This window comes from Amblyomma mixtum, chromosome 6 (genome assembly GCF_055824585.1).
Source record: "Amblyomma mixtum isolate Tamu chromosome 6, ASM5582458v1, whole genome shotgun sequence".
Lineage (NCBI taxonomy): Eukaryota > Metazoa > Arthropoda > Arachnida > Ixodida > Ixodidae > Amblyomma > Amblyomma mixtum.
Window position 1 is genome coordinate 109,730,795 of NC_143017.1, and position 22,551 is coordinate 109,753,345.

A 22,551-nucleotide genomic window follows, 5' to 3' on the forward strand; every position below is an offset into this window, starting at 1 on the left:
GCAGTTCTGCAAAGCGATCATACGTTGCAGATAAAATCAGATGGGTTCTCAGCTGCAGCTCGTCTGGGTGTCATGAACAATGCTGCCGGCAGTGAGTCATTATACTGCATTATTCCCGAGCTTTTTGCAAATCTGCTTGAAAGTAGCACACATTGTTGACAAACATTACGGGTTTTCGAGAATGTAATAATTCGAAGCGCCTCTTCATAAAACCGCGAAACAGCATGCGCACATGTCTAACTTCAAGCTTTAGTCAAAATTTCGTAGGCCACATCATATATCAGTGGTGCAGTCTCCGGGTAGCTCCAATAAGCAGAGGTGTCACAGCAAGAAACAAAAGAGACGGATAGTGTTACCCAACAATAAATAGCAGCAATAAATAATAGCAACAATAGCAACAATAAAGGATAAATCGATAACTCGTTCAATGGAAACGAAAATCATGGTGTTGCCATCTACAACACACAGAGCACAAACTGAAGTTGGCCTGTGTCGATAGATTAAGGAGTATAGACTATTATGGAGGGTGTTTTCAGAGAAAGCGGAGCGTTTATGAGCAAGTCGAGATTATAAAATAAAATACAGGTATCACCAGCACCCTCCGTTTTCTCAAGAAAACTGCGGTGATGTTAATAGCCTTTTTTTTTTGGGGGGGGGGGGGGGGGGGCGGATCTCCGAGGCTACACTACAACGTCATTAGCTTCTAAACAGTGATCACAAAGTAGTTTTCCACCTCTACCTCACGAGTTTGAATCTGAGTGGCGGGAAAATTGTAAACTCCAAATTAGTCTTCTTCCGCCGAACAAGACATCTGCATAGACAGGGAGAGCAACGAAATCGATTTTTGCTGACAACACAAGTTGGGTGCAGTCATGATTAGGATTCATTTAAGGAGCACTGCCTCCGCTACTGTAGCGGGCTTCTTTAAATTTACCTTAGCTCCCAGTACATGCCGAACTTCACTCCAGAGACCGCAAACGGTGAAGCACCCCCAACAGCATCTACGTGTAGAGCTGATAAGTTGAATTAACGCTCAAGGATTAGCACTCACGAATGGTCTCCACACATGAAGATACTAACGCGATAGCGTTAAAGGCCTATTTCCCCTAAAAACTCCGGCGTCGGTGTTGTCGGCGTTGTGAGCGAAAAATCACGGGCATGACTGGCAGGTGGTAGCTGGCAGGTGGTAGCTGGCAGCTGACATGGCCGGGCACAGATTGGTCGTAGGGTTGTGCGACGACACGGCCTATTTGGGAGCAGCTGCCAACTCGGCCTTCTCAAATCAGATGGGAGGCTGAGGGGAGTCGAACCCTCCAGCATCCTTTCATTCCGAGTCGTACATGCTCTCTCTGGGCCACGCAGGCACGGTCGTATGGCTTGGTTAAGCGTCCACTAAAGCTATCGCGTCAAACTTTAAGGTAGAGCTTAAGTGTCTCCTCTAACTCTCCCCAATGGCTCCTCCAGTGTTTCTTCCCCGCTATAAGCAGCTAACCTGGGAGCATTTGCAACCGTTGATGAGATCCAGATCCCTTGTTCTTGTTATCTTATCCCATGGTTTGTCACCACGTCACTTAAAGAGCATTTGATGCGCTTAGTCTCAATCGCGAACAAGCTCTTGTCGGGGCAGACAGTACGCGAAACAATGAGCCGTGCATGTGACGGAACACACGTCGCACCATGTGCCCACTACGCAAACGGAACGTGCGCGCGTGTCGCCGGTGTAAACGTCTACGCAGCACCCATCTAGAGGTCTCGCTAACTCTACTGTTCAGGTAGATGACGCATCACACACGTCACGCTTTGTTTGTTTATTCAGGGTCTTCAGAGCAAAACAAAAGAAAAAGACTGACCGTTTTTGTTCGATTTGTATTTGAAATCGCGATTACCAAAGTGACAGTATCAACTGAAAAAAAGACCGCAGGTGTGGACCCGCGGTGTTTCTGTGGGGCCCAAGCGGAGCTATCGTCGGCTGAGCTATCGCAGCGCCATTGTTCAGCGTCGGTCTCGGCCCGCTTTGACGATTGGCGGCGGGGATAAATGCTGGAACTCATTATCGTCCAACGGACTCGCTTCCTCTCCGCCGAACCATGCTGGCCACGGCAGTTCTCGTCGCCTGGACTCTCGCCGTGCTGGTAGTCGTCGTCGCCACAGTGCAACTGCTGCGGTGAGTTGTAGGAGGGGGGCGCGCCGTGCTCATCCCAACGCGCGCAGCTACCAGGAACGGACTCCTAAAGCTGCATTAAATTCCAACCGCATGTTTGTTCAGCAAAACTAACGGCGTATCCCAAACGGCGTTCCGGAGCGTCGCTCTCAACCCGAAAACTAGCACCAGATCCGCAGCGGGGTCAACAGATATAAATCAGCGAGTGGGATAAAAGGCGCGCTCCTGGCGGCGTGGTGCATGACGGGACGATCCGTAGACAAGTGAGAAAACATGCTCCGGATCGACGATTGGAATACGCCATAAGAGAGTGCACTTTTTGCATGTTACACCGTGACATATGCCGAGAGTTATGCATATCAATATTATTGGCGTTTTCGAAGCTTTCACATTGCAACAAGAAAAAAAATAATGCCGGTATTCACAGAGCAATCACTGCTCTAAATTTCAAAACCATGGTTGTAGTGGCACTGCGCCTGGGTAAATGCACGTTTGATCTCACTTCCTCTGTCTTACACTTTAACTGTCTTTTTAACGCGATAGCTTTAGGGAGTTTGTCTCGCAGAAAATCTGTCGTCGTCGTCGGCGTTGTCGGCGTAGGCGTCGACGTCGCTGATCGTGAGCGAAAAATGCCGAGAGAAGCAACCTAGGAGGCAGGTGGCCCACCTAGGTCATGTGACATTGCGGCGTCGTCACAGCCTGCCCATCGGATTGTGAGAAAACTGACCACCGTGGCAGGTGGCAGCACCTGCCATCACATAATCCCTGCATCACTGCAACAGGAGTGATGTGAGGACTTCCTGCAGGGATCTAGTAATGTTAAGTAGAGATATCACCAGCTCTGCATATGTAGGCATTAACCCACTAAAGCTTTCGCGTCACATCCTTAAGGCGGAGATTAAGTGTCCACTCGAATTTTTTATCGCCTCAACTGCAAATTTAAGATGCATAGTTCTGAACCACACTGAGCAGTCTGACTCATTGGCTCGTTGATTAATATCGCAGTACATTGAAATTTCTTACGCTATTAACAAATTTTATAGAGTCGCTCAATTTACTACTGGTCCGAGCTTCAACTAAGGCGTCCCAGATATTTCAACAAAACCTTACTTTGTCAGTGCAGTGTCTGTAGATAAAGGAATAAATTAACCAGTCAAAACATTTTGAGCGGTTCAGCTCGTCGAAATAAACCAAGTTATTCTCGAACGTATGCATTTTCCTTGAGCACTATCGGAATTATGAAATTAATCAGCTACTACGCTTGTCGCAGTAGATACGACACGACATCACACTCCAGTTTCGGGTCGTGAGGAGCAAGAACAGTGCTTTATAAAAAAAGTAAAATCATTGTTTCCGAAGCATGACAGCATGTGGAGTTAGTCCGCCACTCTAGCCCTCGATAAGCTGCACTTGCAACTGCGCTACGACCCAACTAAGGGAACTTCAGGATAAACCTAGCCCCCCACCCCCCCACCCCCCCCAAAAAAAAAAAAAGTCTGAGTGACTGTGTTTCATTAACGGCGTCACTTTAACCGCACAGTCACATACATATAGCATAGCGCAAGAAGACTTATTAGAACATGCTTTGTATCTTAGAAACGAGACAACGTCCGTAACCCTAATTTATGGCATTGGTTGCGCTTGTCGTGGCCGTTGACTCCATTATCCTCCAATACAGTCCATATTTTTTTTCCTAATTAGCGTTTCAGTGTGGCCTTAATTACACATAAGTAAAATTTCTGAACCAGTTATTAGACACGACAAGTTGTGCTGTTGAGAATTAGGGTGCTCTAGTGATCTCAGTTGTTGTTTCTTTGGTGACATGGCACATACCCACTGATCTCAGTTCTTCATTCCCTTAATGAGCGCTTTATTTTCATTTCTGGAATTTTTTCCTTAAAACTAAACATCAGCGCCCGTGAAAGTGCATATGAATACAGCAGTCATTGCCTTTAGGGCAGTCACTCAGACAGAAAGTTTATTTATGAAGCCCCCGGGGTTTTTAAAATATAAATGGTGCTGGGTGCATGGACTAAAAATTTGCACAGCTTTTGGCTGCGAATTATCTTCTTTCTACCCTTTCCAAAAAAACTCCATAAAACAACCAAAACACGATGCACGAAAATAAAACAGCAAATTCAGAAGTCAGCAGACAAATGATATGCGGAACTCTGGAAGACATCATTAAGTCGCCGATTCTCTACTTGAGGTGGGCACTGCAATTGTTTTATACAGAAAACTAATATATATATATGCAACGTAACAGCGACAAAGTTCATCAAATTCGTACGCTTCTCTTTTACGTATTCCTGGTCTGTTGTTGTCTGTGCCGTACATTTACCCTTTGTTCCTACAGATTGAGGAAATCCTCAGCACCTGTTATTAAAGCTTGCTTTAGCAAGCTATATCTTGTACGCCTATATCTGGAATGAATTCCTAAAAAAGCCAGACGCAAATTTTAGTATATTATGCCGGCGCTCATCCTCGATGCGCTCGCTCGGAGGTTTCATGTGCTACGATAAAAAAAAAAAAAACTGCGCTCCAGTGGAAGCTGAAACTAGCACCTATAAGGTTTCTTTGCGGGCATGAAGTAAAATTCTTTCCAGACGAATTTCTTTCCAGCAGCGTCGAACAACAGCTGTTCCGCGTTCAGTGGCCTGTCACTGTAGTCACTTTCTTATCAGTAATGAAAAACATCAATTTTGTGTTTTCTACATTACCTCTGCCGCGGTTTTCTGACAGCCGAGTTCTTCGAATTAGACGCGAGTGATACAAGTTACGATAACGTTTGAGCTGGCATTGTGCAGCGGTATCTGTTTTCGTGTATTTTTACGCTCTATCGAGTTATTGACCGTACTGCACACTCGTTCTAGACATATAGTTTGAGCAATGGCGCCGCTTTAGGCTTGAGAACCAATAGGAAGCTTTGAGAGCTGAATGCTTTCAGGTTACAGCGATACACTCTGAACAGAAAGGAATAAAAGAGAGAGCGCCAGAGGACAGCTTACTTTCTTTTAACTCCCATGAAGGAGTATTCGTGTTAAGATGTACGAACTGATCGTTGTTAAACTACAGCCCGCACAGTGCTTTTGTAAACTATTTAGCGGGCTAAGATTTATGTGCATGCTCCAATGTATTGGTTGTTATAATTAACTATGTTCCAGTTAACTTCTTGGCTGAATAACTTCGGTGTACAACCGCGAAGGAGCGAGCTCAAACATGTGGTGGCACCGATATGCGAATTAGGTTCGCTAGCACTTCAACTTCCGCTTCGATTCCGGTGTTGTTGGGCTAGCGCTAATGGGTAATGGACATATAAGGAGAATTCATCAGTTTCTACTTTACATTCATAGATCCCTGAAAGTTCTCGATCCACTCCTGGCGCAGTGTTGCAGCGGTTAATCTATGCTCAACTTCCCTGCGATGGCAGGTGTTGCCATTGGTGGGGCTTGTGGGACCTAGGTTGGACTTCCCGAGCAGCCTATCGCGACCAATCATGATTTGAACTATCAACTGCCACGGTGGTAAGTTCGGTCTGGCTGGAAGGTTGTGATTATACCACAAGTTCATGCGATCTTGGCTCAACTAGGTTGCTGGAGCGGCCTGTTCCTCTGGCCGCCGACACCGGACAATTTTTTATTGCAAAAGCAATACTACTTGCACTTTGCGGGGTGACCACCATCGTACCGCGGCGGTGACCACCATAGACCTTCATTTGACCTTGAGCTGATGAACGCTAAACAGACTTGTCTACATTGCTTATCGTTAAATGGAGGGCACCAGGGGTCACCTTCATTTGGCCTTGATTGCATTAGATTGGATTAGATTGGATTACATTAGATTTGATTGGATTGGATAAAAGTGGATTGGAGTGGATTGGAATGAATTGGAATGAATTGGATTGCATTGCATTTGATTGGATTGGATTGGATTAGGTTGGATTAGAATTGGAGTGAATTTAATTGGATTGGATTTAATTCGATTACATTACATTACAGTAGATTACATTGGATTAGATTGGAGTACATTGGATTGCATTGGATTGGATTGGAGTGGATTGAATTGTATTGGATTGGATTGCGTATGAATGGATTGGATTAGATTGGATGGGATTGGATTGGATTGGATTGGTTTGGATTGTATAACCGATGCATCACCACAAGTCTAACCGCAAGCTCCACCACCAGCTACACTAACATTTTTCAAGCGCTAAGACAACAAGGACGAAGAAGGAACAGACAAGGACGAGCGCTACTTCCAACTGTTTATTTCGTAAAACCGCAAGTGCTTAAAACAGTTCTCGAACGCTTTTATGACACAAATCGTCTTTATTTCTCTCTCAAGGAGAAAAGGGGGTGACGGGTAAAAGCCGCATAACTGCGGCTTGACACGGCAGTAAATTGCACGTGCGCGATTACACAGTATAGCTACCGAGACTAACAGAACTATGAAGATATAAGTGCACGATTACGTTGATACCCTGAGGAAGGCAAGTTCTTTTTTTGACAATGAAATAGACAGTGAGCTTACACAATTGCTACCCAGTGATGCTATGTTCTGTGTTTCTATAATCTCTCGGGTTAGTTGATCGCGACTACGTCCGATGATGTGGCACTGATTTAACAATGGAGTACAATTACGGCACTTACTGCAGTGAATGGCTAGGTTGCTTCCGTAGGAATTTTTAACATTGTTGTTGTGCTGGCGTAGCCGGTCATTGAGACAACAGCCCGTTTGCCCAACATACTTTTTGCCACAAGATAGAGGGATGCAGTACACAACACAGTCTACACAGTCCACGTACGCTGTTTGGTGTTTGATGGCACCAAACAGCTTTGCATGCTGACGAAACCCTACTCTTCTGTCAAACAATTATGTGGCATCAAACACCAAACAGCGTACGTGGACTGTGTAGACTGTGTTGTGTACTGCATCCCTCTATCTTGTGGCAAAAAGTATGTTGGGCAAACGGGCTGTTGTCTCAATGACCGGCTACGCCAGCACAACAACAATGTTAAAAATTCCTACGGAAGCAACCTAGCCATTCACTGCAGTAAGTGCCGTAATTGTACTACATTGTTAAATCAGTGCCACATCATCGGACGTAGTCGCGATCAACTAACCCGAGAGATTATAGAAGCACAGAACATAGCATCACTGGGTAGCAATTGTGTAAGCTCACCGTCTATTTCATTGTCAAAAAAAGAACTTGCCTTCCTCAGGGTATCAACGTAATCGTGCACTTATATCTTCATAGTTCTGTTAGTCTCGGTAGCTATACTGTGTAATCGCGCACGTGCAATTTACTGCCGTGTCATAGAAGCGTTCGAGAACTGTTTTAAGCACTTGCGGTTTTACGAAATAAACAGTTGGAAGTAGCGCTCGTCCTTGTCTGTTCCTTCTTCGTCCTTGTTGTCTTAGCGCTTGAAAAATGTCAGATCTGCACCAACTAGCCCGATCCGCTACCCTTCTCAGCTACACTACCAGCTGTACCATGGCGTAGGCACGGATATTGCTTTCGCAATTACCGGGCTTAACCAAGCTAAGCCACAGCGATTTTTTTACGAAATGGAAGTACAAACGCTATCGCGTTAAAACGCGCCTGTGATGTGCGATATATCAGCACACTTAACTCATTTTTAAGGCGGCCCCGGTCTCTTTTACCGAACCGCGCGCACGCATTGTTCATGTTCAGAGCGATGCTGTGTGCTCTTGGTGGTTCACCGTAATTCCTCAAGACCTAGATGCAGTCTGTGAGGAGGCAGATCCTTCGGTTCTGTAAGGTCGGTCATCAACATTCATGTCAGACTCAGCTCCCGTCGATTTGCGCGTATTTCTATCTGCCTGCCACTGGCGGTCGAGATCGAGTGTGAAGACTCGGGTGCGCCGTAGCCGCAGCCAGTATACCACTGCACTGGGCTTGGGCCGCCGCGGTGTGTCAGGGAAGTAGAATACCGTCGGGTCGGCTCGCTAGCCGGCGGTCGCGACTCTCTTTCTTTGTGCAGCGTGCCGCTGGCGCTGCCGACTTTCCCGCCCGTAAGCGCCGGTCGTTGTAAGTGAAAACTGCTTTAAATGAGTGCTCGTATGTCCCATACCTTTTCTTGTGTCGACATCATCTGGTGAGCTGTCCGCATCTGTCATAAAAAAAAACCTACAAGTCCAAACTGCGATGCAAACTTGATAACTAAAGAGATAGTGTTTTATGCTGCCCCATAAGGGGGAAAAAAAAATCACCCGTTTTATAACGTTGCAGTTCGAGCGTGTTGGTATGACATGACATGAAAGTTTAAGCGCACAACCAGACGAGGACAGTGGGCAGGGGATAGCACTCGTGTATCACCTGTCTTTCTTCACCGTCCTCGTCTGATTTCAAGCTGAAACTTTCAGGTCATCTGTTTTTTTTGTTAATTTAGCTCATTACGGCACTAGTCAGGAGACCAGATACTACCGATTAGTCCACAAGTACCACTTGCACACCCATACAGCTTCTCCAAGAAACCATGCATAGTAATAGAAGCTACAGCAATGCTTGGCAGGCCTAGCTACGGACACGGAACGCTGGACGTGTTGCGATGATTCATGTTGCCTGGCATACAGTATTTGAAAGCTAGTCCTGAACATTCTTCGCGCAGTTTCGAAAGTTTTGCTCGTGGCGAGCCGATAGGCTGAGCCTAGGGGCTCCACTGAAAGCTATCGCTTCATATCACGTCGCCCTTTGAAACTGCCTTTGTCAATCAACCGCAGGCTGAATAGAAAGGCCAACACCCTTCTGGGTCTGCCTGCGTCCGGGTGGTCCGTGAGGGCAAACGATATTCGAAGCAGGGCCGCCACTCTTCATATCTGCAAGCTCATCAAAACAGACCCTTTCGCTTGGCACACAAACAACACAAATGCAACGTGAAGTGAAAATCAGAGTAGCCTTGAGAACTACAACCTGGTCATCCTCACGAGCTGGAACGTCGTCGAGACTTGCGAAGCAGCAGTTATTTTGCTTAACTGCTCACAGGCTATTCTTGTATAGTATGGCGATTTGGTTTTTGGTTTTTGCGGAAAGGATGGCGCAGTAACTGTCTCGCATCTCGGTGGACACTCGAACCCCGCCGTAAAGGAAAGGAGGAAGGTAGGAGTGAAAGAAGAGGTGCCGTAGTGAAGGACTGCTGAATAATTTCGACCACCTGTAGATCTTTAACGTGCACTGACACCGCAAAGCACACGGGTGCCTTTCCCGTTTCGCCTCCATCGAAACGCTGCCACCGCGGCCAGGCTTGAACCCGCGAACTCCGGCTCAGTAGCCGAACGCGCTAACCACTGAGCCAATGGGTAGCATGGCGCCATTTTAATTTTTTTTTAGACTGCAGCTAGGTACATAGTACCCCGCCTCGAACATGTCCAACATTCTTCAACGAAAATTTTGAATATTGGAAAACTGTGAGGTTCTAGTATAGAAATATTGAAGGCAATGGTTCATGCTTCCGACAAGTAGCAACATCTTTCTTTTATAGTATTTCCATCGCTCGCATCTAGCAGTTAAGACTGCCACTGAAAACCAATGAGGAACGCTTTTGACGACAGCAGCAAAAACGTTAAAAGCAACAGAAGTCAAGCCTGCCGACGGGGGATCTGTGGATACATTGATTGTTGTAGTGAAATCTTAGAATATATGAAAAAGAAATGCGCTGATAAACTCTTTGTCGTTCAAAAATGTTTTTGTCTAGAAATGTTGGGTAGGGGTATACACTCTGCAATGGTTTTGGCGTCGGCGGATACTTCGCGTTGTTGTGACAAAATTCGCTTCGACCGAAGCAAACGTCATGCGAATTGAGCACAGCCTTATGCCCGCCTTAACAAAGACAATTGTCAAATGTACGAAAAACATCCGTTCTACGTATTGTGACAGCCGTGGGACATATCATTTAATCTGCACTACACGTCCCTCAATTGTGCGCAGGAAATACAAAGGTATTGTTCTGGCTGTTGGGTGGGCATGTGAACCGAATAGTTTGTTCCCGTAGAAAAACAAAGAGTCGAAGCTACTCTCGCATTTAAAGTTTCAGTATCGGTGGCACAATCAGCCTTCCGTGCTGATCGTGCGAGCTTATATGCTAGTGAGATTTCAATGCTACATTAGGGCAGCGGCGGTCCCAGAGATTGGTTTCAGAACGGGGTGGGACTTCCGTATACCAAAAACGAAAAAGGGCAGGACCACGATACCTCGACAATCACTAAGAATTGTACTCGTGTAACTACCAACCTTAAGAACGTATAATTGTGTGAAATAAAACAGCCGCTAACACATTGAACATACAAAGTCGAGGACTACTTGACGCATCGCAGACGAAAAAGCTTTCCAGTTCTCGGTCAAAAGTCACATCTCGCCCTATGAGAACCCGAAAGCGGATGTTCGGGAAGATGTGCAAAGGCTTTTCTTTCTTTCTTCCTTCGGGGGGGGGGGGGGGGGGGGGGGGGGGGGGGGGGGGCGACCGCTAATGTCACATCAAAACACCGCTGATGATCGGTGTGTCACAAAATTCGCTGATTGATCGACAGAGGTCGACCTGTGACATTATGACAACCTGTCCTGATGGGCCATCATTATTGGTCAGAAGAAGTCACGTGAGCCTTTGACGTCATCACAACAAGCCCACCGTGGCAGGTAGCAACCTGACCAACGGATTTTAATCTTCCCACCGTGACAGGCGGCAATTAAATTAATGATCGGTCGAGAGAGGCCACGCGATCTTGTGTCATCATCACAACGTGCTGACCTGGTTGTGAGCAACCTAGCTTTAAGATTACGTTAACACGTTTTGGCGGGCTAGTTGGTTAAGCATCTTGATTAAACAGCGCGAATGAAAACGAGCACAAAAGACAAGAAAACGCTGTGTAGTCCGTTTGTGCTCGTCTTCGTTCGCGCTGTTTATTCAAGATGCTAGTTTTAAGCAGCCACCTACATTGAGGATTGAAATCAAATGCACAAAAAAGTCGCATGTCCCCATAGTGGACACCTGCTAATGCAGCTAGCAGTGCGAATATAGCGGTTGATGGATTGACGATTGCAAAGAAACTGACGTAAATACGCACACACACGTTGCAACAGAAGCTGCGAAAAATGACAAAAATCTAGTGCTATATCATTCCACTCTTAAGGGGAATTAAGCGTCCCCATAGTTTTCTTATTTGGAAATGGGTATTTTAGTTTCTTTCTTACTTTTCTTTTTTAACAATGTTCCTTCAAAAGTCTGCATTAGGTTACAGATTATTTACTGAGACTTACAGCGGCCTGTTAGCGTTGTTGTGGCACGTTCAGACCACACGTGTGTCGTTGCACCCTTTCCCCTGATCGCTTTTTGTAAGAACGAATGTCACCTCCACGTCCATATTTGAAAAATATTTCAAAAGTCCAGAAATTAGCATCCAGTGCATTTATTGGCGGGTATTGATTTTACTTCCTTAGAGACATCTAAAATGCATGATCGCCAGTACTGATATATGCAAGGACGGTCGTTGATTAACTTGCGGACCGCAGATATCCGTGGTAGTAGAAAGCTAAATCGTAAAACCGTCCCGTTTGTTCCAAGGAGGGGGCCATGATCACACAATAGTAATGTATTGCCGCAGCCGGTCCATTCTGCAGACCATAAAGCGCTTTAGTTATTGCCGCAGCCGGTCCATTCTGCGGACCATAAAGCGCTTTAGTTTTTGCCTCACTCGGAGGCTGAATCTCAGCCTCCTATCACGGAGGTGAATGTTACTGCCGAACATAACACGTCGTCCTAGACAGAATGCTGTTCGAGACTGCGGAGTAATCTAGCCGGAACAGGAAAATTAGCATTAATAATTGACCCTCTCACACTTGGTGTCTTCAAATGTGCAAAAGAATAATCTTAGAAACAGTATTTCTTTAATGCCATTGAAAAAAAAAATAATGTTACTCAAAAAGGACTTATATTGATATCGGCTCTCTTTATTTGGGGGGAGGGGGAGGGGGAGGGGGGAGGAGGGGGAGGGGGGGGAGGGACTTTGATGTTTTCTGTAGCGGTTAAAAATGACAGGGAAGGCAGGGCACGGTACTAATCCCATACCCAACAATTCTGGGCAAAAGCATTTTTGAATGGAAAAAAGTTCATGAGCGAAATTTTTTTTAATATATTGTAAGATTACACTATAACAAGCAATATACCCGCAGAACTTCCATCGGCAGGCTTGATTTTTTTGCTATTACCGTTTTTGCTTCAGTCAAAAGCATTCCCTTATAAAAATGGTCTATAGACAGTCTATAGACTTCTTATTGACACTATTCACTTCCTATAGATATTGCTATTTGTCTATTTCGGGACCTTTTGGTCGTGACGAGGGCCGCAATGGCTCCACTATTCGCATAAGATGCAAACCTTGACTGGTTACTTTTGGCGGAGAGTACATGTTCTGACGTTTTTTGCTCCCTAACGGCTAGCTTGCGCATGTTCAGAATTCTGCACATTTTTTTAAAACTTTGCCGAAGAAAATAACTCTAATGAGGGTTCTTCGCCGTGACATATCTCTAAGAAATCTCCAATAATTGCTTGTCCTCGGGCAATGATGTCAGGGCCCGAGATTAGCATATCGAGCAAGTGAAGCTGAAAAGGGCTTTTTCAGTAGTGATATTGGCCCCCTGGCCCTTCATTCTACGTGCGATGGTTGGTGTGCAGGTGTGCAGGTGTGATGAAGCAGAAGTTGGAGAGCATCCAATTAGTACATGATGTAGAGTTATAAAAAAAAAAGAAGACGGGTAATGTAAGACGAAGATTAAGTGGTAAAGGCCACACACGTAGTGAAGGAAGGGAAAACACGAAAACTGGGCTAGCTGGTACTCAACACAAGTGCAGTAGACGCACTGGCAATAGCTGGCACTATCTGTGAAAACAAAAAATGGTGGAATGCTAGAGCCTTCCCCTCCGCACCTCCGAAAAAGTCAAACCTTTACGGCGGTGAACGGTCGAAGGTGTCAGGTATGACCGAATCGGACGCTGCCCATTTTCGAGCAGGGACCAACGGTTGCAAGCATGAATGTTTAACCGCGAAAGCCATTATTAATTGGAAAAAACAAAATGTACAGATTTGTGCTTGTGGTATGAAAAAATAACCTGCAAGGCCTTTCATGCGCTAATTGCTGCCTTCGTCTTAACTTACGCTCAGGTTGAGCAAGACGTAAGTTTCGTCGCATGAAAATATTTTTGCACCGAGGGGGAGAAGAATAAAAGCTCATATGCCGAGTTCATCACAGTTGCATCATATTAGAACACGCCGCCATCGTTCTGTATCCGCGCATGCGCATGATATATTTATTGTTTCCCTGGCTGGCAAAGAAGCTGTATAGGCGAATAAAAGAAAAATCGCGAACAGTGCAAAAAATTCAGAACTGAAAGAGTTAAGCAGCCTACAATAAACATTTTACCGGCTGTGTTAGCACGATTAATAGTGAGCAGATTTCACTATTACAATTAGAGTAGCCTCTCTTTTTGTTCACTAAATACCGACATAACACCCCTTGTTTTAACATTGTACTGTTCTTAAGTACATTCAGGATCCAAAAAGTACGTTAAGGAGGACTAACACCTTTGCAGCCACACTTTGCCATTTCTTATTTTCCTCTCTATACAATTTGGCCCGCCGAGCGGCTCAATTGTACAGCATTCGGCTGCTGAGCCAGAGGACGCGGGTTCAACCTCGGTCGCGGAGGCAGGCTTCCATGCAGGCAAAACTCAAAAGGCGACCTTGTGCTGTGCGATATCAGCACACATTAAAAACCCCTGGCGGTTAAAATTAAGCCTTCTAGAAGAGCGCCTTTTTCTATCTTCTTTCTTTATGCCCATTCTTCATTCCTTCCTCCACAGCGCCGTTCAGTTGCCCATCGAGAGTGCAACATACTGCACCTTTCATTTCATGATAATCAGTTATAATACTTTTGTAGCGTGAGCTACATTCGCCACAGTCTCGCCGTTTCGCGTGCTCCCTCCGTCGACCATACTGCGCATGCGCGAGGAGCAAGTGACGTCACTGCGCACAGCTGGCGCCGCTGCAGCTGCTGCCGCCGGCACAGAGCCACGTGACGTCACTGCTCACGCTACGTGTATCCTGGCATAGCAGAGTTAAGCCACTGCCAACTTTTTTTGTTTGAGTTTGGGGGCCAGGCGGTGTCGGTTGCCACGCTACAACGCGCACATATGACAGCATGATGCAAGAGGAGTTTGTGTGTGACAATCTAACCTTGACTACCCACGTCCATGCTGTGAAGTTGTTGGGGTGGATTTTGGAGAAGCCTAAGAGGGCGTAGCGGCAGAGATAAGGCAACTGGCGAAGTGTCGGGCTAGGAGAGGCCAGAGAAAGGGACGAAAGTTCGGTGGTGGAACGGACCAGCTCAGCAATGTAAATGAACAAGGGGAGGAAGGAGGTGCGGTAGGACGAGGTGCAGTTATTGTTGGGGACAATTCTTTTACGTTTGTTTTATGTCAGGATAACCACCACAGACCGAACGACGAAAAAATTCAGGTCAGTTAATAACGCGGTGGTTGATAACGAGGCTAGGAAGCCAGAGGGTTCTAGGCGAAAGTGCGCTCCTTCTCGGCGTGTGAGGTCAAAGCGAAGAGATACAGCGGGGGAGAGACAGGACACAGTCTATACCCGCACTGATCTGTTCGCGACAACCCACCAATTAGCTCAAAGTGCCATCGTGTAATGTGATGTCAGCGGTGAGAGACGAAAGGATGCGGCGGTCCAGGCGAGCTGTCTTCAATGATTTCTATGAGCGGCGCCTTCTTCTCGGGAGCTGTAGCCATTGGAACACGGCTCAGGGTAGCTCGGGGACGTGGCGACCAGGTCGAGCAAGGCTCGAGCGACCACGTTGCGATCAGCCGGCTGCGCTGCTTGATGACCAGGCAGCCCACGTATGGGAGCGACATATCCCGACAGCACCGATACAAACTCGTTAGTACTAACGCTTGGGAGTCTCTCACTCAGCGCAACGATGCAAAATGATGTGACTTGAGCTCGCTTTGATTCTGCCAGCGCCATCCTAGTGCTACCGCTCCCTAATGAACTGTGAGCACGAAGTACGGATGTGAGGCTGCGTTGTGTTCACCTAAATGACCGGGGCACATCTTTGTTTACATTTTATTCACGTTTGCTGTGCCCTGGCCAAAAACACATCCTCAGTGAAAGCACAGAGCGTGCCTGACCACAATGGGCATCGTTTCATCTACTGTTTTACAGATGGCGCAAAAAAAATTTCAGTTACTTCAAAGAGCTCGGAATCCCTGGACCAACTCCCAACATCTTGTGGGGAAACTTATGGGAGTATCACCGAAAGGTAAGAGAAAGCCTTTGCTTTCGGACCGTTACAGCAGCAACATGCTTACAAACATTGTGTTAAACATTATGCACCGATGCCTGCCTTATGCGACATTAGCAGCTTTCGCGTTGTGGATTCGGCGCCCTTGCCAATCACTTCCTGTTGTTGCTTTCCGGACATCCATTTATCTGTCAGCCGCAATCCAACACCAACACCCTCTCCCCTTGACAAAGCTTGTGCTAAATGCAGAGGAGACAACGGCTGCGTACTTTTGACGCGTGCGCCGTGGACACGCCTAATGGCACGGTCATACGCCATGGTCACATGGTCATATGCAGTGATGCCTTGTCATACGCAGTGATGCCGTGAGATTTGCACGAGAAGGACTAGCAGTGTTTAACTGTGCGCCCCGTTCGTAATTCAACTTCGAATAAAATCCAGTATCTCTCAGCATACCAAATGGTGCAAGCCACCATGAACCATTATGCATCTCCCAGCGGCCTTGTTGGCTCCATTATTACAACTATGCGTTACAACGCGTCCATCAACATTTCTGCTATACCTGACAAACCGTATGGCGTCCCCGGCATTGTCGCCATTATCACCACCATGGATCCTAAGCTGTCCGTCTACAGCGTGCACTATACACCACGCCCTTCAGGTCTGCCAGCATATCCACCACTGCTTCCGTCATTACCACCATCGTTCCAGCTTGCTCATCATCGTTTTCTTTAAGACCATCGTCTTTTTCGCTATATGCACTAACATTTGTAGCACAGATCGTCGTGGAATTTCCGATAAGATAGTGCACTCTGTAAGGGTGCAAAAGCCTCCTTTTTCTTCGCCACCGTTCAGCCAGCCTCTGCAGGCAATCCATGAAATATTGATGACTGAGCGGGTTTTTCGTTGTCCTGTCTATATTTAGCAGTCGACGGCAATGTTCGGAGGCCCTTAGCACAAATGAAGTATCTTTCGTGTTGTATTGCAGAAACAGTGAAGCTTCTCCTTATTTTCATTCAGTGCATGACAATGAGGATTTAGTTACCTGGCTTCATGTGCTTTGAAAGTGTCGCTTTATTCAATCGCTAACTCAGGCCTTCGACGCTTCCCCGTTTATTAGTAAGCACGTCTGATAACACGTGGGGCGCCCAGGCACACAATCTGGAATTATTTTTCGGAGGGGCACAAGTTAATTTCTTGTTAAAAGGGGGGGAGGAAGGGGGGGGGGGGGGGGCGCTGAATGGTTCAAGCACAAGAAGAAAGTTTGTGTGTGGAGGGAAGAGGGCGCTTGGCTTTAACTCGAGACAGAGGTGGCGCTTTATCCCCCCTCCCCTTTCCTTCCTCCCTTGGATATGCGCCTGCCCTGCCCAGTCAGGGAAACTTGTTTATATCCAATACAAAAAAAAAATCTAGCTTCAAGCGCTTGGTGCGAGATGTCTCTCCTTTCTTTTCACTTTTGAAAAAGGCAGGAATGACACTTTGACGTATCACGGGCTGTGTTCCGTTCAAGGGCTGTTACTCGTGGTGTTTCTGTGGATGCGCTTTATTCTTTTCTTCCTTACTGCAGGGTATCACCAACGCCATTGGCGAGTGGTGCGAGAAGTACGGAGACGTCTTCGGGTGAGTAGCCTCGCAACTATTGGAAGGATACCGTGCTAGTTATCTAACCTGCTATCGATATTCATGGTTTGCGGCGGAAATTTGTAATTTAGGCTTACGTACAATAGCTTCGATAGATTAGATACTTAAGTCAAACGCGTAATATAAAGTAAGAGAAAAATTGTCCCAGTCTTTGCCACAAACTTAAAGTGCGATGTTATATTATTTCGACATCTTCGTACCTTTCGTCCCCTGTAGTCTACCATAGTCCAGAAGAGAATACGAAGGGAATAGCGCTTTTCCATGTCTCGTCTCTCGTCGTGTCTTCGTCTGAGCCCTATGTTTTCTTCTCAAGCAATTATATTTTTTCGCCTTTAATCTAGGACAGTGCATCGGCTGTTTTGTGGCATTCTCGGCTTGCAATCCCTAACACAGTTGCCCTCCCGTTCATGGTACTTTGGCACAATCAACATCATCATTACCCAAGTTACGCCCACTGCAGGACAGAGACCACTCCCAGTGAGCTCAGACTTGCAACATTCGCAACTACCCTGTCACAGCTGATTTCCTACTTTTATGCGCGCTTCTGGCGTTCTGCCGTTTACGCTTCTCCTGGCATCCACCATAGAGGCCACACATTGTCTGTCCTCAGCAAACATGCCCTGCCGAAGCCCTTTGCCAACTATTGACTTTCGTCTGTACTATATGTCATACCGTGGTCCTTAACTCGCTTTCAACAGCGAGCTAAAACGACGTAAGGCAACATCTAGATCCCCGAGAGAAAATGTGTATTTTCTCCTTGTGAGGTCTTGGCACCTTTCTTTCTCCTGTTCAGGTGCGAACAATGGCATTCGTGCAGCCACGGTACTCTCCGTAACATGCCGCTATTTAACTGGCGAGTATCCCGCTATATATGCACGAGGATGCCATACCGCGAGGGACAGTCCGTCTATAGACCTTTGCAGTAAGGGTACAGAGGCTAGTAAGGGCTCCCTGGGCGCTGCCATATTGTTCACTGGACTGTCGTGAGCACCCCTCGCTAGCACGGTGGAAGCGGCGGCGGAACCGGTTTCCGACAGTCCAGAGAGGAGGCTTTTCGACAACTCCCTCGCCAGATGGCCTGTGCCTTGGGCAGAGAAAGTGTCCTAGTCCTCAGCGGCCCATTTTCGCGCTTTTACTCAAACCTGTTACACATGTAAGAACCGGCACATTGATGACAAAACAATAACTCTCGCATGGCTTTATTTTACTGTTCCGTTTGTTACCTCGACCATTGCCTCGTTCTTTCGTCGCCGCTCCTTGCGTCCGTCACTGCATGCCCAGTCTGGTGCTCGCAATCCAAAAAAAAAAGGGGGTGGGGTGGGGGATTGCCGCACGTGTGTGGCGCGAATGCGTTGACCTGTGGCCAACTGGCCAAGCGCCAAGAAACGTGCGCTGGGCATCAACATCTAGCGTCAATGGCAACCAGATAGTTCAGTTGTGTTTTTGTTGCTGCCGTCCAAGTTTGTCCACTGGCGTCCAGTGCACTTTGCCTGGCGTGTCCCCACCTATGTATCCTGCAACGTCCACTCAACGCTGATAAATGCGTCTGGCGCTAACTCACGTCCTGTCTGCCCATTTGTAGCAGCACAGGATCAAAGAGGCCGCTCACGCGTCTGCTACCCCGCTCTGCGTCCGGCGGGCAGACAGCAAGGCACCGCAACATCTGAAGCCCGGATGTGCAACTACGCCCTTGACCGCCGAAGCTTTGCGCAAAAGACTTCCAGCTCTCATGTCGCATATATGCACTGAAGAACGAAGCGGCATGCCAATGGCGCGGACCAATTCTCATGACGTCGTGGCTAATTCCTTCAGCCCTGCTAGTGTGACATCTCAGCGGTTGGCAGATGAAAGGGGGTCAACCACGGCCTAATCAGATTAACCGCGGCGTCATGAAAATTGGTCGACGCCATTGGCCGGGAGGCTTCGTTTGAAGGGCATCTGCCGCTTTATTCCTGAGTTGTATCGAACTATGTTAAAGCTTCCTCTTCTCTCTTTCACGCAACAGCATTTTCTGCTAGAGTGAATGAAAAAACGTTTACCGAGTCGGGCGAAGCCCTCCCTGAAGCCCGCTCCTGTGATGGATTTTTCATCAAGTTGAGGATTTCATGCATTGATAGGCTCCGCGGCAGCTTGAAGGGAAAGAAATAGACACACACACAGAAACAGCACTTCGCAATTTTTTTTTCTTGACCAATTTAATCGCTTATTAGCCCAGAACATGAGCGTCCCTTATTTTTCTGTCCGTTTCTTTCGCAGGTTTTATAATGGAGACGTTCCTACGCTTGTCGTCAAAGATCTCGACTTTCTGTCCTACGTACTTGTGAAAGACTTCGGAAACTTTATGAACAGGGGGGTGAGTGTAACATTTCTTCTTCCAGGTTTTGATACAGCAATATATCATAGCGTGCGTTGTGCACCACATGTGGTTCATGAGGCTAGCATTTCCGCATGACGTTATGAAGACGGAAGTGATGCATTACTAAGTGCATTAAAACATTTCGTCAGCAACCAAAGTGATAGGCACAAATAATATTTTACAGGAGAGCTTTCAAATGCAATCCATGCCCACAGTGGCCTTTCTGGCTCAACAAAACATTCCTTTTTTGGGGGGGGAGGGGGGGGGGGGAGTGGGGGGGAGTGCGGTGGTTATAAGCGTCGAGAATTTACGTGTACAACTTGATCATGAGTAATTAGTGCACTGTATTAAAAAGTACTTAATTGGCCTAACGTTTTAAAGTTGCCACAAAAAACCAGGAGTTCTTTTTTTTTTTTTGTCCCGTTAAATATTTCCACGGGTCATGCAGAAAGAATGCAACGAAACAGTCGCACAGCGAAAAATATGTGACAGAAATCTGCGAAATTAAACTCTTTTAGATATAATCTGAACCACACTTTCGGAGATTTATATTTTTTGCTTCCTTGGTAAGCCGGTTGCGAAATCGTTTTTTTTTTTTTTCAAATCGATTTTTGTGTCAAAAAGCCGGCATCACGCTCACCTTTGGCCTTCCGCACGTAAGTTGCCATCGTTCATGCCTTTAGCACACAGTCAGAGAAAAGGCCCCCAACAAAAATACATACGAACCTGTTCCAACAGGGTTTGTACCGTACCTGTGCCTACATAACCCACGAAATTTATTTTGCCGCATCTATCACAACGATGTACTTACAAGCACAAAGCACTTCCTTTGGTCTAAACGGCGTTGCCGTCACCTTTATAGTATGTCACCACCAAAAGCTTCCGCATTCGCTTACAAGCCAGCGAGAAAAAAGAGACGTGAGTGGGCACTTCCGAGAATGTGCCGCGTCTTCAGCCATGCGTTTCGTGTGCGCATGGGAGCCTCGTGAGGGGTGGGGTAGGCACCGTGTAGGGTGGAAAGTCCCGCACTTCCTGAGCGACCTTTGCTAGTGAAATGTTGTGTTGTGTTGGGTTTAATGGCGCATAAGCGACTAAGGCTATCATGCGCCAAGCTCAGGGTATAGAAAATTGTTTTATGTAGGATGCCATACAAAAATCTAAATGAACGGCGGCGTTAAGGGCCTAAAAAGTTAATTCGTGCAACCTAGTAAAAATATGACAAAATTTTTAAAGTGACTTATGGTAAAAGCTTTAAAGGGGTTCGGTAACCTCAGCAGCCTTCCTTGGCTGAGCAAGGATCTCGAGGTCCCGAACCGATGGAATAGGGACCTCTGCCGTCTTCTCAGGAGTGAGAGAGTGGCTGAGGTGTTTCAAAAACAAGTAAGGCAATAGGTTAAAATTAATAGTTTATCGAGAAAACCAGCTTCTCTTAAAAAGCTAAAAACGAAACTTATATCTACAAATTTGTCGCCCAAGAGTAGCATTGGATGGAGAGGAATGTGTTCATTATAAAATTGAGTGAAGTGCTTTTTTCTTAATGTTCCGAGTTTTGAACCTGATATTAAAATATGGATTAGTGTGAGTTCGTCTCCACATGTTTCACAAAGAGGTTTGTCTTGTTTCGTCATTAGGAAGTTATGTTTCAGATGGGTGTGTCCTATGCGGAGCCGACATAACTTTGCTAGTGAAATGAACTGTTGAAAGCTGCCCTTAAGTAAAAGGCTCCGTCACTACAGATGACACAAGAGGTCCAAGGTGATGCCTTTTTGGGCTTTCGAAACCAGAACCGTTAAATAGCTCTTGCCTTTCGTACATGACACGTGTCGCGCTCGCCGCCTGCGCAGACCACGATGCGCACGGACGAACAGCACCCCCTGCTGGGCCAGGGCCTCCTGCACGCCCGCGACCTGCAGTGGAAGCGCACCAGGAGTGTCACCTCGTACGCCTTCACCGCCACCAAGTTCAAACAGGTGCGTGCTACGGGCGTGGTCGCCCGAGGCCGAGCCGTATTAGGGTGCGCGGGGACGCCTATGACCGACAGCGAAAGATTGTCGATTGTATGTATTCAACGTCCCGAAACGCTCAGACTAAGACGGACGCTGTAGCAGAGGAATCCTGGTTAATTTAGTCCACGTGGGGTTCTTTAACGTACGCTGACAAAGCACAGCAAACAGGTGTTGTAACGCGATAGCGTCTGTACCCTCATGTCGGAAAAAAAATTGTCCGGCGTCGGCGGCAGGAGCAACCGACCGCGCCGGCAACCTAGTTGGGTCAAGGTCACGTGAACTTGTGGTGTCATCACAAACTGCCAATTAGATTGTGAGCAAACTGACCACTGCCCAGTGGGCATTGAACGTCCCTCGGACGTCCTGAAGACATCTTGAACGTCCCCAGGACGTCCAAAGGAGGTTCAATGTTCATTGGGTGTGGAAGGTGGCAGTTGAACTAATGACTGGTCGCGAGACGTTGCTCTCAAAGAGCAACCTGAGTCTCACAAGCCCCACCGGTGGCAGCACCTGTCATCACTCGACAGTGGCCCATCGCTTACCAGCTTCGCCACTGCGCCAGGAGTGGTATAAGAACTCCTAGCGATCTATGAATGTAAAGTCGAGAAGTTTATGTGGGCATTAACCCACTAACGCATTATGCCTTTAAGGCAGAGCTTAAGTGTTCCCTCCAGTTTTTGTATTAAGGCAAAAGCCTTACTAACCTCATTACGCGAAAAGCTGGCGGCGTGTGTTAGCGTGTGTGTACTCGCAGATGGTAAAGAAAACCCCAGGGATGTCAGGAAAAATAGGGTGGCGTCATCAAGCGGCCGTAGGACGCAAGCAGCACCCGAGAGCCGAAATTTCAGGCGATGATATAAACTTGATTCGTCTCATACATCCCCCGCTGGCTAACCTGTTGTGCCAGTATTCCCGACTACATTCGTACCGAAGTTTGACCAATTGTTCGTCGTGCAGGGCTCAGGCTTGTGTCATACCATTTCTCTTTGCATATAGTTTGCATGTTCTATAATTGAATTGGAGGCTATCTTGCAACAGGGATTCAAACCGACGACATGTG

At 46.9% G+C, this 22,551-nt stretch overlaps 1 protein-coding gene across 1 annotated transcript in view; it reads left to right on the top strand.

The window, feature by feature from the left end:
• The first annotated feature begins 1,955 nt into the window (after nt 1-1,955).
• The window catches only part of LOC149340012 (cytochrome P450 3A5-like), a 36,712-nt gene continuing 16,116 nt past the window's right edge, over nt 1,956-22,551 (top strand). The window contains exons 1-5 of the mRNA XM_089548755.1: nt 1,956-2,164; nt 15,410-15,506; nt 17,056-17,108; nt 19,386-19,482; nt 21,330-21,455. Of these exons, the coding sequence (XP_089404881.1) occupies nt 2,088-2,164; nt 15,410-15,506; nt 17,056-17,108; nt 19,386-19,482; nt 21,330-21,455 (450 nt within the window). The 5' untranslated portion in view covers nt 1,956-2,087. The remainder of the gene's footprint in view (nt 2,165-15,409; nt 15,507-17,055; nt 17,109-19,385; nt 19,483-21,329; nt 21,456-22,551) is intronic.